General features: G+C 45.1%; 1 protein-coding gene across 1 annotated transcript; it reads right to left on the reverse strand.

Moving 5' to 3' along the window:
* Positions 1 to 3,412: 3,412 nt before the first annotated feature.
* Positions 3,413 to 10,926, reverse strand: fam20b (FAM20B glycosaminoglycan xylosylkinase). The gene is made up of 8 exons (XM_084444288.1): positions 10,797 to 10,926; positions 10,388 to 10,635; positions 10,193 to 10,279; positions 9,578 to 9,687; positions 6,209 to 6,380; positions 5,669 to 5,860; positions 4,911 to 4,970; positions 3,413 to 4,639 (listed from the first exon to the last, which is right to left on the reverse strand). Exons 1-8 carry the CDS (start codon positions 10,923 to 10,925, stop codon positions 4,408 to 4,410), a joined length of 1,230 nt encoding a protein of 409 aa, XP_084300414.1. The 5' UTR covers position 10,926; the 3' UTR covers positions 3,413 to 4,407.
* Between the last annotated feature and the right edge of the window lie 4,836 nt (positions 10,927 to 15,762).

Raw genomic sequence — 15,762 nt, forward strand, 5'->3', positions numbered from 1 at the left:
AGCTGCATGCTATAGATGTCACTGTTGGAGCTTTAGAATTTCAACAATGGGTTTTTATCCATAGGGAAAACCTGCTTTATGAACAAATCTGAGATAATATTAATTATGAATAAATAAATTCTTATATTTATATTTTAATACCTCTCTTCTCTCCAAAAACTGAGGAGGACTGTCCTCCCCTGCCTCAATGGACGGGCCTCCACTGATATATATATTGACACTGTAACCATGTGTATGTGCATTTAATGCAATGTTATGTAATCTAAAGTCAAATGCCTGTTCTTTTTTTAGACTGTTCATGGAGAGATGTATGAGTACAGATGAAAACTAGCCTTCTTGGCTAATTCTGGTATATTCTTCAATGTTCTCTGTCACACTCCCTGACAAATAAACAAAACTGTTGGTCCAGGATCAGTGTTGTATTTGAATGAGGGCACAAGGTTCGAGGACAGTATGCTGATGAGCCTTCTGCTAGGTTATTTTTCAGACCACCAAGTGTCGGTGGAAAGGCCAGGACAGGGAAAGTCTCTAGGCTGAGGGGAATTAATGATACAGATAGCAGCACCACCATAACCACAACGCCCACATTGCTGTAAGTATCTGTTATGATTATGTTCAGTAAGTTGTCAAGAGTCGCAGTCTGCTTCTTAACTAGGCTACTGTATGATGAGCGTTCTGCTAGGTTTTAACCCCTAAAAGGTTGAGCTCACCAATTGACCTTACTGTAAATAAGCGTTCATGGACGTGAAAAGTGCAATAGGCTACATGTTTTGGTTTGTTTATCCACATAACAGCCCACATTAAAACAAACCATGGAGCAATGTACAATAGCCACCATTTAGGAGTTCTTGGTCTTTGAATGTAAAGCAATACATTCTCTTTTTTATTTATTTGTGTGAGACATTTTAGCAAAACAATTAGCCTACTGTCTCTGTCTCTTCTGCCATCTCTATGGCAGGCATCAAATAGGCCTACCCATAAAGCTAGGTGTTCGACTACCACTTGCTTGATAACTTCACAGTAGACTATCGACAGTGCGCATGAAAGCATCTGCAACAGGTGACATTCAAATGCAGCCAAAAAAAGTGAATAATGTATACTCACATTCACAATAGAGTACATGTAGCCACATGAGGCTAAACAAGCAGCCGCGACAGCGCTCTGAACTATAATGACCGCTACAAGAGTCAGTTTGCGCGTGTAGTGTGTCCGCTTCCTAGACCTCAGCGGAGTCTGCGACTCGGCGTCTCCATCCATTGCGCGCGGGTGCATCTCAGCGCTTGTGCATCGCAGCGCGAGCCCCCGGCGTTTTAACAGCGAGTGGGCACGCGAGGGACTGGAGTGACTGGGAAAAAAATCCCCGTGATAAATAAATAACTTCTCTTACAGACTGTGTGTGATGTGTGTGCGTGCGCAGTTTGGTGATCGATCGGAAAGAATCAAAAGTGCCGACAGAGAATAAGAAATATGAAAGTTCTCACTCCGATAAAAGACAAGGATTGCGAGGAAACCGATACTACCTAGTCGCCCACTCTCCCTAAACATCCCCCAGAGAGGGACGGGTTGAAACTCCAAATGTTGCCGCTGTCGTGTTTTGGCTATGATAGGCTACTGATATGGTGGATATGGTGGTGGATATGCTTTTTATATGCTTCCCCTAGGACTGATTTTAAACATGTCTCATCACTGCTACGATGATGATATTAAACTGTAGTAGCCTACTACATACAGTAACTAGCCCTGATGAAGGCCCCATGGCCGAAACATGTTGGCTGTTTTATTTTATCCTGTTCCAAGATGAACTAGCCTATAATTAAAGCTTTTTAATCACGAAGAGTGCCTTGGACCTTTTTGATGAATGTAGTAGCTACTACTATTTAAATAAACCAGACACGACTGACAAACTAGCCTATCTGTTTGACATGACTGTTTGACTGTTGTTAAGGATTGGACCAACAACTTCCTTCAGCTTGACGATGCAGGTTCCTATTATTGGCTCAGAGAATGTCACCGCCAAAGTTGCTCCATGGGAACCCTCTCAACAACTGTACAGTCTAAGCTCAGAAATCTTGGTGTTATTTTTGATCAGGCGATGTAGTCTACTTTGATCATCACATTAAGTCACTGATCCGAAATAGTTTTTTCCATTTTAGAAATATTGCTAAACTCCGGTCTGTGGTGTCTGACTAGGTCCAGAAAGTCATATCACGTTACTCCCATCCTAGCCTCCTTACACTGGCTCCCCATAAGTTTTAGGAAGGTTCTTGTCATCACTTTTAGCGCTCTACATGGTCAGACACCTGCGTACATCTGTGACCTGCTCCACCCCTGCATCACAAGCTGGTCTCTCACGTCTGACCAGGGCCTGTTGGTTGTTCCCGGTTCAAGACGAAAGGTGACCGAGCCTTCGAAGAAAGACTCATCTTTTCAGACTAGCCTTTGTCTAGCCTCCTGTGTTCTTTCGTGTTTCTTTGTCCTTGTTTTTGTGATTTTTGCCATTTTTATTTATTGATTTGTGAAGCACTTGGTGACCCGTCTGTGAAAGGTGCTATACTGTAGGCCTATAAATAGCCTACAATTTACTTACTTGTACAATATCGATATCTTGAATGCGCCTAATTGCGTTCCATAATTCTGAAATCATAGCCTATAATTCCAATCACAGTGTCCTATATATGTGTAAAGTATATATATATATATATATATGTGACATGTCCAGACAACTCAAAACATAATTTGGAGCAAACCCCAGCCAGGCGTGAGCGCTACAGCGCTTTGATGAGATGTGAAACTGGTATCTTTTCTCACCTCATCTCTCTCATGCTCCCAGCTCAACGGGCGCAGGGGATTTGAGTGCCTCAGCGTCAGACATCATGATTGGCCAGATCCCAAATATATGACATTTTTAGTGAAGGTCAAGTGAGAGGCGGAGATAAGGGCAGAGAGCTGTGATCAAAAAGTGATTGGACTCATAACCGTTACATACAAAGGTGAATTCCAATACAGGCCTACAAACAACTTAGTTCTGGGGAGTGAGAGGTCAGTTACAGGGCGACGATGTTCGAAATGTACCGCGTAACCTAATAGTTACAGAGAATAGTAAATTCCATGGTTAAGGTAGGTAGGTAACTTTATCAGGCAAATCATAACGTCATCCCACACACTCGCTCTCGTTCTCTCTGTTAAGAGACGAGTAGAAATGTCTCCCTCTAGGGGATACAAATAGGACAGTTGAGAAAACGGGACAAACGTGCATTGTCATTTGACGTGTGAGCAATAGAGACACTGTCAAGTACATAACCAAGGGACACATTTAACGACATTTTTTAAATAGATCATGTTTTATTGTTAAAGTTACCCATACATTACACCAGTTACCAAAGTCCCTGTAACATCAGTAGCATACCCACCAACAGTATGGCACCATTCTTCTCTCACACGCACACACACAACTAAATTAGTTGTCTTTATTATTATAATTATATTTATACTCCATATCTCAGTAATGCTATTTAAGTTAGTTCAGTATTTACACACTGGTTGGCAGGACTCAGAATCATTCCCATATCAATCAGAATCATTCCCATATCAATTCAGTCAGCTCAGGGAGTGAATAGAAATTCAAATTCAATTGAAAAACCATTCAATCATACTATTATCTGCACTGACTGAGCTGAGACCATCTGTGTGAACTGAGGTGGAGTCTGGTGGCTAGAAATAGACTCCAGCTGGGTTCCCCCCGCTCTCCTCCTGGGTACCCCCCGCCCGCTCCATAACCAGGTCCTCGTCAGTCTCTCATACCCCCCTGTCCAGTGCATTTCGGGGTCTGCAGTCAGATCTGCACCCCTGCTGTCCCCTGAGTGTCCTATGGCATGGCTTCCTTCTCGCGAAAAGGTAAGTGTGGGTTGGACACCAGCGTCAGTTTCGGTACACAGTGTGTGTGTGTGTGTGTGTGTGTTTCGTCACCTGTCGTCACCTCCAGGAAGAGGAAGAGAGGAGGTGGGATCAAAGGAGGAGGAGGGCTGGCCCACTGAGAGGATCACGTAGGTGAGCTGTAGAGTGGATACCGTAGCGGAGTCCTGGTGTTCAGATCAGTCAGTTCCTCCAGCAGGTTCCTCTAACTCCAGGGTTTTGGTATGGGAGAGAGACGGCCCTGTACATGATCACAGTCAGCCCTCCTCCTCCTCCTCCTCTCTCTCTCTCTCTCTCTCTCTCTCCTCCCCTCTGCCAGCTCTCCTCTCGTTTCCGGAAGAAGAAGGTTCAGGTTCTCAAATCCCCTCCATCCCCCGGGGATTAGGCGATGCGGTCCACTGGATTCGCTCCTTCCCTCGCCAACCCTTAGTCCCCACGCGGGACGAGGGAGCACCGTCCCCTCTGTCCCTCCGGCCCTCTCTCTGGCCTCCGAGCCTAGGGGTGGGGCAGGTTCATGCGGTCCTCTATGAGGGTGTTGTCCGGGCCCTGCGTCTCCACGCACTGTCTGACGGTCGCTATGACACCGGAGAGCCGCCTGTCCAGCGCGGCGAGGTGAGGCTCGGCCAGGATGGGGTCGATGGGGTCAAAGGTCAGGGCCTGGCGCATGGCTGCGCTCAGGGCCCCGCCCCTCAGCAGGTTCAGCCTGTTCCACGTAGACACACGCACCCTGAGAGAGAGAGAGACAGAGGGACAGGGAGAGGGAGGGAGATAGAGAGAGAGGGAGAGAGAGACAGAGAGAGAGGGAGACAGAGGGAGGGAGGGAAGGAGGGAGAGAAAGAGAGGGAGGGAGAGAGTGAGAGAGAGAGGGAGGGAGGGAGAGAAAGAGAGAGGGAGGGAGAGTGAGAGAGAGAAAGAGAGACATGGGGGGAATGCTTGTATCTAAACTAGCATTAATGTCAGACAGTTGTGCTTGAGCGTCCATGTGTCTGAACACTTACATGCAGCACTGATAGAGAGGGGCTAGGATGCTGCGTTCATCCAGGGCTGCATTGCCAAAACTGCGCAACAACAAAAAAAACAATTCAGAGAACATCACAGTTCTGAGCCGCCAAAGTGTGACACAGACACACACAGTCCAGAGAATCCATCAGAACACATTAGCCAGACTCGGCTGCTACGTGGCACTGCAGAGTACAGGACACACTCTAAGACATACTTTGGTGACACGTCAGGCTAAGGGGGGGATCAACGAGACTAAGAATGGAGAGAGGCGGCTCAGTATCTTCACAGGCATGTCTGGGGTATTTAATTTATTTAAGGCCCCAGTCCGTGATCGAAAAGTAAATTTTCCATGGTTATTTACCATACAGCAGCGCCCTCTAGAGTTCGCTGTTCGCCTCACCGCTTCATTTTATAGTCATGTCAATGTTTGCCCAATGGGCTGTTATTCTCCCACTAATTGACTCCAAACTGGCTAGGTAGATTCTGTAGGCCGAGAGGAATCCAATGACGGATATCCATCTATCTAGATAGATTGAAAGATTGAAAAAATGTATGTTTTATTCCTGCATTTCCTTGAGTTCCAACAGGAACTATTTTTCCTTGTGCATCAACACTAAAATGCTGACAGAAACAAAAACAAAACATTATGTATTTACTTTTCGATCGCGGACTGGGGCTTTAAAAGTCTTTTCTGTCTGGGCGTGCCTATGCCCAGGCGTTTATTATAATAATTATTATTATTATTGTTTTTTACCTTTTGGCATTGTCAAGCAGGATAAGCATACTGGCTCCTCCATCGTCCTGGAAACTCTCATAGTGATGGCGGTCTGCGTTACCAATGAGGTAATCGAAGATGGCCGTGTCGATGACGTCCAACAATCTGGGGCCAGCGTCGTAGGGGGGCATCTTCTTTACTGCCTCGCAGTAGCTCTCATCGTACTCCCACCTAGACACACACAGGTTTGTTTTTACATCCTTTTGGGGACCCGTAAACCTAACTGTGGCTATAAAATGTACACGTAACGCTAAACATAACCTTAACCCTAACCGCAACCCTAACCCTATAACCCCCAAATCTAAATCTAACCCTAAACATAACCTTTGACTCCTAACCCTAAAAAGAGATGGATAAAACATAAATCAATTAAAGCCTTAAATCATAACCTTTGACCCTAAAATTAACCCTAACCTTGTGGGGCCCATCAAAGCGTGGAGGCACGATTTTTCTTGTTTCACTATCCTTGTGGGGACCAAATACCAAAATAGTTTCTCACGCACGCACGCACACACACACCTGGCCAGTTTGCCCTCTCTGTAGGTACGTCCCCAGGGATGCCTGTGCTTCTGTAGGGGCCAGACATCGGGCAGCCAAAGGGTTATGGAGCCCTCCATCATCTCCCCCTCCGCACACGCTGGCTCAGTCTCTCTGCAGTAGTAGCACTTCCCATAGAAACAGGTGTTATTACCTAGAGACAGAGAACAGGAAGCATCAGGAGCATTTGAGCGTTCTCGTGAACTACAGTCCCAGAGTTCCTACCAGGCTTTTGGTCTAAATACACATGGTCTTTCTCATGAAAGGAAAGACATACCAACGGCAAACAGAGAATGGTAGAGACTAATTGTGTTCTTCTAGGGTGTGTGCGTGTATAAACATGAGGAAGAGAGGGATAGGGTGTCAGAGAGAGAAAGACCTACTGCTGCTATCAAAAACAGAGGAAGGACTGCAAGAACACTTGAAAATACTCCAGAACTACTGTGGAAACTGGGAATTGAAACTTAATGTAGATAAAACTAAAATTATGATATAAAAAAAGCAAGATCACAAACTAAGAAATATCAGTTTGTTTTGGGAGACAACACTGAGCCACACAATCAGGACCGCAGCTAGTGGGGGGGCGAAAGGGGCCTCGCGCTTTAGAAGGCCTTGCATCAGGCAGGAATTCTTATTTTATCTTTGTATTTATTCTTTTATGGCATTGCATTCGCTAAGTCTCTAATTCACTGCGCTTTCGTGACTTGGCCCTGCACACAATGGTCTGACAATCAGTGCTTGGGGACATGAACGCACTGGCAGATACAGCTCATTTTGGCAAGGCTATGATGGCAGATACAGCTCATAGAGCTGATTATAGTATGAGAAGCTTCCTACCCAAATGAAACCACCCAATAACAATTTGGCTCTCTTTGAACCAATCCTTTTATATGGAAGTGAAATTTGGGGCCCAATAAACAAGACCACTTGGATTTAAACCCAATTGAAAAGGTACACCTGGAATTTTGCTAAAATATACTGAAATCCAAAGAAATTGCCCAAACCTCGGGTGCAGAGTAGAGCTCGGCCAATTCCCTCTCTTAATTAAAATACAAAAGAGAGCAATCACATTCAAGAATCATTTGATGGACTCTGACTCAGATGCATACCAACACAGAGCATACCTAGAACTACAGGTTTATCAAGTTGAACTTGCTATTGAAACTGGTCACCATACAAAGACATGCTTAGAAAGAACAAAAACACTTTGCATCCAATGTGGAACAGGAGAAATTGAGACAGAAACATTTTCTCATAAATTGTCCAAAATATAAAGAAATTAGAGATGAATTCCTCCCCAGATACGACCAAGAAATACAACTTCTTCACCCTTCCAGATGACCTACTAGCCAAAACTCTTCTTGGAGAAGACAGGGCTACCGCACAACTGGTAGGGGAATTTGTAACCGCATATCACAATGCTACAGTAGATCTGTCTCAATGAAAGACTATACTGATTTTCTCTATATACTGTTTATAATTCACTTTTTTGTATTATTATTATTATTATTATAAGCAGCGAAGCTGCGTAGGCCACCATTGTTCTTGTACCTTTTCTTATTATTTATTTTGTATTTATTTATTCTTCTGCCATGGGAGTCTATGGCAGCCCATAGAACTGTATGGTAAAAAGTTGTGAAATTTGGCACACTCCATTTTGGATTTTGTGAAAAACACTTAAAATGCATCTCCTCCTAGGACTTTCGACTAATCTGCAGGAAATTCGGTATGCATATTCTCTAGGGCAATGTCCACAAAACTCTTAAAGGGATTTTCGATTCTCGAAAGCATTCGCCCACTACAGCCAATCAAACAGGATATGGAATCATATCTCAGCAAATTGTTAATGTATCAAAGCCACATTTGGCACAGTCATTGGGGACGGGGAAATAACCCCGAATACAACTCCAAAACTATTCTGTTTAGAGTTTTTAATGCGTGTATTTAGCACGTTGAGTGATCACAATCCACTTCGCTCGTGGGAATGCACGTTTGTTTATCTCGATACCTAGCTAATCACAATGCTATGCGTTTGGAGTGATGCGTGTAATCCCTACGCCTGGTTCTAAAAAAATAGTTCTGAGTATTTCTGCTTAGAAAACGAAAATGTTTAATTAAAAATTGTGTTCACTCAACGTGGTAAATACACACATTAAAAACTCTCAACAGAATAGTTTTGGAGTTGTATTGGTGGGTTGTTTTGTGACATTTGGAAAGTAGGCTAATTGGCCTAACCTGGTACCAGTGAATGCCGCTAAGCTAGGTTAATCGGTCCATGTCTCACCACTCCATACTGCATGCACAGAGTTGAAAATGCTTGATACTGCTTGTCTAACCCCAGGGAAGATGGAAAACATATTTCCCAAAATCTTGGCCATGTCCTTTAAAATGCATCTCCTCCTAGGAATTTTGTCCAATCTCCACGAGTATGCCTACGCACATTCTCCTAGACCAATGTCTACAAAAGTCTCACAGGGATTTGGGATTTTCAAAAGCGTTCGCCCGTAACAGCTAATTGAATTTGGCCTTTAAGCCGCTAAACAGGAAGTGTGGTCATATCTCAGTAACATTGTAATGTATCGAAACCACACTTGGCATACTCATCGGAGACAGTCCTGTGACCACTGTCACCAAGTCTATGTTGACACCTCAAACTCTCTAGTGCCACCAACCTGTCAAAGTTGGAAGTGCGTTTATTCAGAATCGTATGCCCGATTTTCAAAACTGCGGTAGGGATTCGAATGCGGCTATGGCGTGTTTCACTTGAGTGGTCCAGTGTGCGAGCGGCCCAGTGTGCAAGCGGCCCAGTCTGCGAGCGGTCCAGTGTGCGAGCGGCTCAGTGTGCGAGCGGCTCAGTGTGCGAGCGGCTCAGTGTGCGAGCGGCTCAGTGTGCGAGCGGTCCAGTGTGCAAGCTTCAGCCACTCATTATTTACATATACCACACGTTCAGTGTTTTATGATGAAACAGATTATGACCTCTTATCATGCACCCTGGTGACTGGCTTAGTCAATTCGTCAAGCCAAACATGAGTTGTTGCTATTTAGCTCAGTGAGATAGAGGATGTTGCTTGGTGTCAGAGGTTACAAGTTCAATCCTCAACTGATGCAAAATGAACATTGGAATGTCAACTTTCTTGTTGTCTTCCTATTCTCTCGCTTATTGCTCCTAAACTTGTCTGGAATTGCCTGGCCCCGCCTAATCGCTGCACAGCAGCTTTAATCAATTTTTAATATTATATATTTTGTTACTTGGTTGTATTATACAATTGCACTACCTTGTGCTGTGTGCTTTGGCAATACTGTATTCTGTATGGTCATGCCAATAAAGCCTCATTGAATTGAGATACTAACCTTGCATTAGGAAGGTGCTCAGTAGCTGATCAGTGGCCACAGGCTTGATCTCTGTGCGCAGGTTGAGAAACCTACCCACCACTAGGGGCGCTCTCCTGAAACCTAGTATCCTGCACGAGAAACAAGAGAGGAGATGCAACCAACATATAGATTATATAAGATTCAAATGTATTGTCATTATACAGCACAAGTACAGTACAACGAAAATAAGTTTGGCATCTAACCAGAGTGCAAACACAACAGTAAAGTGCAATAACAATACAGTACAATAACAAAAACAGTAAAGTATAGTGCAATCAGGTACAGTGTTGAAGTGTTATTATATAAATATATGTATACAATAGGTAAAAGGTACAGATATAGTATATACAGACAAATGCAGGTACAGGAGTATGTATATGCAGATATGTACAGACGGTAAATAAGAATGGTAGATATAAATATATGTATTGGATATGTACAACAGCATTATACATGAGCTATATGCAGGTATATTAGCGGGGTTTTCCAGAGTTTTGTGGTATATAGCAGACAGACAGTGACCAGTTGGGGTGTATATTGGGTAGGTCAAGGAGAGGAGACTCAGGCAAGGGGTGCAGGTGAAGAATGCCATACCTGTCCAGGTGAAAGGCGGCCACTTCTGCATTGTGCCTGTCATAGCCTGCATACGGTTCTCCCTCAACAACATAGTCTCTGTTGTACCTGAGACACAGAGTGGAGGGAATTGCAATCTCAATATGACTTCAAGAGATACTGTATCTGTGTATGTGTGTGTGTGGGGGTGATATGTGTATCTCTATAGATGCCCACCTCTTGGGTTTGAAGACCACCTTCTGTCCCCCGTCCAGTGCCAACAGGGCCTTGAGCTGTGTGCCCTTGTAGCCCACGTCTGCCCGCTCCACCCTGGCCGTGCTCAGGGCACTAAGGACTGCCGCCAGCTCAGGCGTCTCCTCTGGGTACACCTCTCTGGGACCCACCCACTGGCCCGCTACCTCCCAGGGAGACTGCAGGGTGTGTGTGAGACGAGCTCCACGGGACAGGGACAGGCTGGCCTCCATCTGGCAACAAACAGGCAGATACAAACAAGTTAAAGTTTCACGTCGATGTGTCCTATGTGCAAGATAAGGGTAGGTGCCATGTACAATGAAATGCTTAATTGGACAGATGGATACAGACATAGGGCCTACACAATCACACGCACGTGTGCGCCTGAACCCACCTTGCGGAAGGCCCGGAGGTCTCGCCGGCTGGCTGCGGAGCCTTCCCCTCCGTCCAGCAGGAAGAGTTTAGCCAAGCCCAGCAGGAGGAGAACAGCACACAGCACCACCACACGCTGTTTCAGCTTCATCTCCGCGGAAAACCCTCTCCCGACCCCGGCCCTGCGTGCGCTGTTGTTCCCCGCGGCCTCACCTCAGGCCTGGAGCATGGCCCCGCCTCTCCTCCCCGCCCCCCCAACTCCCTTCGGCCAATCGCGCGCTTCTGTAGGACAGGAGTCCTGCCTCGCACTGGGGCGATGGCCTCGCCAACCAGCGCAACCACCTGGAAGGAGACAGCGAGAGATGGGAGAGGGAGAGAGAGAATGAGAGGGAGAGAGGAGGGGGTGTTAGGAGGGGCAGGGAGGGAGAGAGGATGAAGTGGAAGAGATTAAATATCCTGCCAATATAGTGACAAAGGTTGATTGATCTGCTGTCACTCTGGCTCACTTCCCCGCAGAACAGTCTTTTGACCCAGATCCGATGCGGGGTGTGTATGTAGGCTGCGCGTTTCAATCCACAACGAAATTTAAATCTGTTTAAACTTTCTCCTTATCCAACATACAAAGTCCTCTCTGCTCACAAGGGTCAGCGCCGTAAAGTGTGTCCAGAATGGAACAGGCAGTGTGTTTGTATGTATTATTTGTAAGTGAAGGCCCAATCTGTAAAAGCATGTGACAGGAGTAGCAGCACTGCAGATGAAAGAAAACACCATCAACCTGTAGTAACTGGACTAATTCCGGTTTGCGCGCGCGCGCACGCACACAAACACACCTTTATAGCTAGTTGCTTTTTCATAAGGTCGTCACTCGATCTCTCCGAGCTATTTTAAAGCAATTGTTTGCCAACGCAACATGGAGACTATACACCTACTCCCCTTACTCGTCTTTCAGATTTACATCTCTAGCTGTGTAAAGCTAACTATGTTGATGGAGAGGGGTAATAGTCCAAAGTATATCGTCTTTGACTGACTAAGCAAAGAGATAAGGAGTGGGGGCATATACCAGTATTCTTGAAAACAAGCTCCCGTCGCTTTGAACGGCCAGCTAAGGATTCGCCACGCAGGCAGGCAGGCGGCTGCGTCCCATACAATCAGTCTTTCATGACCGTCTGTAACAAATGTCCCACAGTGACACTGCTAGCTAACGTTAGCTAAAACGTCGTACTCACTAGCGCTAGGTTAAGGTTAGCTAGTTAGCTAGCAGCATCATAGGCCCGCGGTGAGGGTAATTCAGAACCAGCAACACGAAATGTCAATACAGGTATAGCGTCAGGCGCATAATAACGTTACCTAGCCAGCTACATCTACTGAGCTGCTAGCTTGAAACCCGCGACATTTCTAGCCATCATCAATTAAGAGCATATATAGCTTGCTTGCTAGCATAGCTATCCAGGACCTAGCTAGCTAATTAATATATATGGTAAGGTTACATTCACTTACATTTGCATGGTGAACTAACTTACTGACTTACCTAGCCAACTAACGTTACATTAGCCGTGCTAGCTAGATAGCACAATGAATATAACGACGTTAGCTAGCTACGAGCGCTTCTAAATGTCAGAGATGTAGCTAGGTAGCCAACATTACCTTTTTACGATGAGTTGGTTACTTGCACAGTCAAACGACGTCCCAAAATTGGTGTAAGTTAAGTTAGGCTATCTTGAGTAAATGATATCGTTAGTCGACTATCATCATTCATCATCTCTCCATCCGTGTCGTGTTCGCTTCTTTTACTGTCCACGGACCACGGCAGACAAGTCATCTCCGATTCCTTGCTTGCTGTTGCACTTCCGACCACTTCCCCAAGGTATTGATCGAAGCATACCCAATAAATCAAAATGACAAGATATGCATATCGGACCAAAATTGACAACAAATTTAATTTCTATGTGTTCAATTCATTTTGCCGTTATATAATAATTATAATAATGGTAATGGTTTTCATTAGTCTGTGGATGCAGAGTTCAAGTGACTAGGCTACTCTAATAAAATGGTTCTATAGTCTGAAATAAATAAAATAAAAGCGAGATTCCAGACGTTCACTTTGACATTTAGCCTATATTTGGTGAATATTTTGACATGAAGATCCATAGACTACATGGCCTAATACTTGCATACTGGAGATTTGGTACAGGCACTCCTTGCTGTGTGCAATAATTATGCGCACCACAATCACCAGGTAGCGCTATTGTATTACCATTTACATTCAAGAATCAAGCTTTATCACAAATGTAATGAATAATTTATGGTAATCTAGCAATTCCAACATCAGTGAGTGAATTTAATAATCACTTATGTTTTACACACCTAGCAACAACACAATGCAAGTTTAAGAGTTCAAGTTTTATTTCATTTGGAAAGATTGATCTTTTTTCATTAGGAAAGATTGGAGAGAGATCAATTGGTTGGCCTACCTGAAGGAATTGAACACTAGCATACAAATAACACACACACACACACACGCCATCAAACCTGACACACACCTCACAAAGACAGACAGATACAGAAACAGATACACATTCATCCTCATCCCACACCAAACATTTAGCTCAAAAACCTTCTATGTAAATGACACAGATGAGTGGAGTAAAAAAGGGCATGGTGTTTATTGGTTGTCTGGCTCAACCCCAGATGCACATCACTCAGGTCAGAGGTCATAGTGCTAAGCTGGGTCACATGGGTGCATACACACCATTGCTGACAGGCACACATAGGGGGTACAGAGTGAAGATGTGGGTGTTAGAGGGATGGTATACGATCACCTTACACATGAACATCCTCAACAAATCATAAGTCACCCGCCCAAGGCAGAGATGGTAGGAGATTAACACCCCGCCTCCCGCCCGCCAGCCAGCACACCCAAACATCACCCCCTCTAGATGAACCCAGGCCATTGACTTCAGCTGAACTGTTAAAGGACATCATGAAAATAAAATAAAACTCAAAAAGCAAATTCACTCAAGACAGGTGCACACAGAGCTAGTTGTGCATTTGTACATATAGACACAGAAACTGTGTGTAAACTCTGGTTACAATGAGGAAACCTCACAAAAAGCTCTTTTGACATTCCGAGATTTCTCAACAGAAGAATTGCTCACCCAAACCATTGATGAAAACTCCAATAGGACCCATATCCCCTTCCTTAAAGTAGTTAGTTATGACCAGAGTCATATACATATTGTATAATCTGTGACTGGTTATGACACTAGTTGGTTAACTCCGGCATCCTCCTTATCAATCATATTCACCTTGTTGACACTTTACATGGAAGCATTCCTTGCCATTAAATCTTCTTATCAGTCAGCTTGAAAAGGGAGAGAGGAGAGAGAACAGCAAAAGGAAAGGAAGAGAGACATAAGGAGTTACCCTCCAGGTGAGAGGCTGAGTCCTGCTGGTCTCTCTCATTATAGCTCAGTAGTCTCCCCTCTCAGGGGTGTGATGGTAAAGCTTGATAACTGGTTCTAATCAGCGATGAGACATTGCTTGCCATAATGCTTCCCTGCAGTCAGCCTCTTTCTGTATGAAAGGGTAGGAGCTTTACAGACTTCTCAACCACTATCCATCAGCTGGAGAACCGCCTCGCCAGTCTCTACCCCCACCTGTCTGTCATCCCGACCTCCGTCTCGTCTCATCTCATCCCACACTCTCTCTCTCACCCCTCGTCCTACTTCACCGTCAATCCTTTTGGTCCCTGGCTTTCATTCAAGCCCATGTGCATCTGCCTGAAGATTGAGTGAGCAGAGAGGACTGTCCTGCTCAGTCTGATCCCCAAATAGCCTGGAACTGATGCGCCGACATGTCACCGTTCAGTGACTATACTAGATGGAATATCCGGCCAAACCTCCTGATTGTACGCTCTCGCCTTTGGCATTTGAGATGAGGCCACTTCTTCCCTCAGCTCTGTTCTCACACATGCTCGTCACCCCCCCCAACACAGATTTACATAGAACCCCCCCATCACAGATTTACACGGCACTCCCTCCATCTGCACTTAACTCTTAAACTCCTCCCACACCGGACTAAGCGCTAGCATCCAGCTGTTCAACCCCGCCGCTCAACAGTGGGGGCGACTTAGGGGGGCTGCCCATCTACATATATTAAAAAAATAGAGCCATTTACACACACACACACCCTTACACTCTCTATTCCTACTCTCTGGTTTCTTCACTTACCCATTCACCTCCATTACCAGCTGCTAGTCTTCAGACCAGAACAGGGCTCCGTTACCGTCCGACGGATGCTCTCAATGGGAGCGTCTCAACCTGGGTTTCTAGCCCGGGCGTCTGATGGGTGTGGAGCTGTGAGGTCATACTGAGACGATGGCCATGAAAGGAAGGAGGGAGGGAGCAGTACTAATCCTCCCTTGTTTTAGTCTGATCATCTGATTCGCAACTCAACCGAGATTCTAAAACTCCTGCGACACCAACAGGAAATGACATCAGCTGCTCACTTTGACCCATGGGAAGACGTCTCTGGAGTTGAATACAGTCTAATGTCTGCAGTAGAGAAGAGAACGATACTGGAGGAGGGGGATTGTGTAAACATGCCAAACATGAAAAGATTGAAAAGGTAAACTTTAGAGGTTTGCTTCAGAGAGGAACAGACTGGATGAAGGATTAGGCCAGTGCTAAATCATTAGGCGCTTCTAAATCTCTAGCATCTGTCCTGCCGACCTTTCCTTCTTTCAAAGAAACTTGTGATTTAATTTCTACTGAGTGTAACACTTGCTCACAAAACAAGTTCATCTGCATACGTGTGTGTGTGGCACACTGACACTTGAAGTAGATTCATGGGAGGACAAAAACCCAATGTGCCTTAACACTCATGACACACACACACACCTTAACACTCATGACGCACACACACACCTGGCCTGACTCAATTGTTCTTTGTCCCTCCCCTACAACTCCCTCAAGTATTCCTAGTTAGAG

The sequence above is a fragment of the Borostomias antarcticus genome, assembly GCF_949987555.1.
Source record: "Borostomias antarcticus genome assembly, chromosome: 10".
NCBI lineage: Eukaryota > Metazoa > Chordata > Actinopteri > Stomiiformes > Stomiidae > Borostomias > Borostomias antarcticus.